A 3,667-nucleotide genomic window follows, 5' to 3' on the forward strand; every position below is an offset into this window, starting at 1 on the left:
TGAACCCGGGAGGCAGAGCTTGCAGTGAGCTGAGATCCGGCCACTGCACTCCAGCCTGGGCGACAGAGCGAGACTCCGTCTCAAAAAAAAAAAATCCTTGTCTGAGAGGCACTGAGTTGAACAGACTCAATCTCAGTCCAGCAGGGTTGACTGAGTGATTCCGTGACTCAAAAATAAAACAGTATCCTGAGGCTGACAGTGGGGAGGAAGAGGAAGGAGCTACCATTTCTGCCCCTGAGGCTGTGGGGCATTAAGATTCCCCAGGATGGGTCTGCGAGGCTGGCGGTTCCTCAGTCCACACAGCCAGTCCCGCGGTTTCTTGCACATTCCTTGGCACTTTCACACCCACCAGGCAGTGCTTCTCCACCCACCTGTTCAACCAAGCTCACTGAGGAAAAGCAGCAGGTATCAGCTATTGCTGGACGCCCATCACCACACTCACCAGGCTGGGTACAGAGCAGACATCAATGGGCATGTGTTAAATGGGCCAGCAAATGAGCCCCAGGGATGGGCACTCGGCCCTGAACATGTCCAGTCCTGACCTTGAAGTCCCCCGTTGTAGCTTTCTAGAGGCTTCTCTGAGTGGCCAACAGTTCCTCATGGGGGCCTGACCAAGGTGGCTCTGTGCCCTCTGACCTTGGCTTTGGGTCTCTGCCTCCCAGAGTCCCCTCCTCCTTACTTGGGTTTAACTTTTTCAGAGCATGTCCCCATCCCCAAGGGGAGGCACCGGGGAGTGACCGTTGTCCGGAGCCACCACGGCGTTTTGGTGAGTGCATGGGCAAGAGGAGGAGGGCCTTAGGGAGGCTGGTGCTAACCCTCGTGGTTGACCCTGGTGTTGAGACCGGTTCCGACTGGCACGCTATTTCCGAGGCTGAGTAGTCTAGCATCTCCCTGGTGCCAGCCCCAGGGCTGACTGTAGCTCCGACCACCTATGCTGATACCAGGGCTGACCTAGGTGTTCCCTGTGACCCAGCACACTCATGCAGGTGTCGGCCTCAGCCTTGACCCCAGCACAGATCCCTACACCTGGTGAGGGGTGGGCCAGCCACTCCTGTGCCCCCTGCCTGGTTGATCCACTGAGTTCTAGAATGGGGGTGAGAATGTGGCTGTAGCTCAGGAACGCGGGGGTGACCTGGTGTTTCCCTGCCCTCTCTTCCCTCCCCCAGATATGCATTCAAGTGCTGGCCCGGCGGCCTCACAGCCTCAGCTCAGAACTCACAGGCACCTGTGGCCTCCTGGGCCCTGACCTCCGTCCCCAGGCTCAGGCCAACTTCTTCGACCTTGGTAAGGACTGGACATTCACTGGCCTTGGATAGCTCTAAAGAGATCTCCTTGGTCTCCAAGAAAAGGCACCAGCTCACGGCCAATGCAGCGGGACACAGGCCCACAGTGGAGCAAGGCAGGGTTGAGGCATCGCATAAAAGGAATCAGGGCAGAACCACATGTGAGCGTGCTCGGGTGAGGACGGAGCCTTTCTGACTCTGAGCTCTTCCACGTATGTTTTTAAAGAAAATCTCCTGGATCCAGATGCACGTGTGGACACTGGAGACTGCTATAGCAACAAAGAAGGCAGCAGGGGAGAGGATGCGAACACAGCCAGGCGGCGCCGGGCTCTGGAGAAGGAGGAGGAGGAGGAAGATGAGGAGGAGGAGGAAGACGAGGAGGAGGAGGAAGCTGGTGAGAAGAGGCAGATCTGGGTTGCTCTGAGTCTATCAGAGCCAACCCCTAGGCTGCAGCTTCCAAGGGTGAGGGGTGCCTCAGTCTGAGAGATGGGGAGCAGTGGCTGGACTTTATAGGCCTGACCAGTACCAGCTCCACCCACTCTATCTTATAAGTGGGGAAACTGAGGCTCAGAGAGTGGTAGTGATGGGAATGGCTCACACAGCAAGCAAAGCCTGACCAGGTTCTAGCTCTCTTTTTGAAGGGCGAGACAAAAGCTTCTCTCTTGGGGCCAGGCATGGTGGCTCACGCCTGTAATCCCAGCACTTTGGGAGGCCGAGGTGGGCGGATCACTTGAGATCAGGAGTTCGAGACCAGCCTGGCCAACATGGTGAAACCCCGACTTTACTAAAAAATTCAAAAATCAGCCAGGCGTGGTAGTGTGCACCTGTAGTCCCAGCTACTTAGGAGGCTGAGGCAGGAGAATTGCTTGAACCCAGGAGGTGGAGGTTGCAGTGAGCCAAGATCCCACCACTACCCTCTAGCCTGGGCAACAGAGTGAAGCTCCATAAAAAAAAAAAAAAGCTTCCCTCTTGGGAGGTTCTCCAACTTCTTCCCTGAATTGAGCCCTCAGGCCTACAACAGGGGCATGTACCATACACATGCTGCCCTCACATCCCATGCCCACTCCTGACCTGTTTGTCTTGGCCAGGCACCGAGATTGCCATCATCCTGGACGGCTCAGGAAGCATTGATCCCCCAGACTTTCAGAGAGCCAAAGACTTCATCTCCAACATGATGAGGAACTTCTATGAAAAGTGTTTTGAGGTGGGCTTTCCTAAGAGCTGGTTATCACTTATCTATTGCTGAGAATCACCCTACCTCAGAACAACAATCACCACATTTGCTCACAATTCTATGGGTCAGATACTTGGGCTGGGCTCAGCTGGATGGTTCTTCTGTTCATCTTGCCTGGAGTTACCCTGGAGCTGCAGGCATCTTGTTGCTTGACTGGGGCTGGATGGCCTAAGATGACCTCACTCACTTGTCTGGACCATGTGTCTTTAGCAGGCCAGCCCAAATTTTTCATGGCAGCAACATTCTAAGAGGGCCAGATCCAATGCATGCAAGTATTTTTCACGTCTCTAATTATATCACATTTGCTGATGCCTCATTGGCCAAAGCCAGTCACATGGCCAATCGCATTGTCAGTATGGAGGGGACTACACAGGGAGCTAGGGAGAAGTCTGTGATTCATTGGGGGCCATTACTATCGCACCCTTCTCCACCCCCACTCGCTTAGAGATTTTGCTCTGCCTTAGCATCTCTTTCTGCCCAGGGATAAGGTAGAAGGAGTGGATTTTTCTGCTGCTTCCAGGGGGAGCCATTTCAGGGGCGGAGGTGGCAATTCTTCCAACCTCCTGCCCTCCCCATCCCCTGCAGTGCAGCTTTGCCCTGGTGCAGTACGGAGGAGTGATCCAGACTGAGTTTGACCTTCGGGACAGCCAGGATGTGATGGCCTCCCTCGCCAAAGTCCAGAATATCACTCAAGTGGGGAGTGTCACCAAGACTGCCTCAGCCATTCAACATGTCTTGTGAGTGTGGGGGCTGCAGGAATTATTCTGGCCATGCCCAGAGTCTCTGTGGCATCATGCTTGGAGGAAGTGGCTGGACAGAACTACAGAAGAGAATTAGGGTTCCAGCCTTTCCCTGGCTGAGAGAGAACGTGAGGGATGGTACCTCAAGACTGTCTTCCAAAAAGTCTTCCAAAGACTTCCTCTTGTGAGAGGCAGGAGAGCAGAGTGCTCGGTGGACAGCCTGGCTGGGTTCAGATCTCAGCTCTGGTTTGTATCTGTGTGACCTCGGGCAAACTGAAGGACCTTGTGACCTGGGCTTCAGTTTCCTCACTTTAAAAATGAGAAAAAGGCCGGGCGCGGTGGCTCAAGCCTGTAATCCTAGCACTTTGGGAGGCCGAGACGGGCGGATCACAAGGTCAGGAGATCGAGAC

At 54.6% G+C, this 3,667-nt stretch overlaps 1 protein-coding gene across 1 annotated transcript in view; it reads left to right on the forward strand.

The window, feature by feature from the left end:
- ITGAE (integrin, alpha E (antigen CD103, human mucosal lymphocyte antigen 1; alpha polypeptide)) overlaps positions 1–3,667 on the forward strand; it is a 92,905-nt gene that overhangs the window by 33,390 nt on the left and 55,848 nt on the right. The window contains exons 4-8 of the mRNA XM_011947507.1: positions 699–766; positions 1,167–1,284; positions 1,510–1,677; positions 2,372–2,487; positions 3,103–3,254. Coding sequence (XP_011802897.1) covers positions 699–766; positions 1,167–1,284; positions 1,510–1,677; positions 2,372–2,487; positions 3,103–3,254 — 622 coding nt within the window. The remainder of the gene's footprint in view (positions 1–698; positions 767–1,166; positions 1,285–1,509; positions 1,678–2,371; positions 2,488–3,102; positions 3,255–3,667) is intronic.

The sequence above is a fragment of the Colobus angolensis genome, unplaced genomic scaffold (genome assembly GCF_000951035.1).
Source record: "Colobus angolensis palliatus isolate OR3802 unplaced genomic scaffold, Cang.pa_1.0 Scaffold267, whole genome shotgun sequence".
Classification (NCBI taxonomy): Eukaryota; Metazoa; Chordata; class Mammalia; order Primates; family Cercopithecidae; genus Colobus; species Colobus angolensis.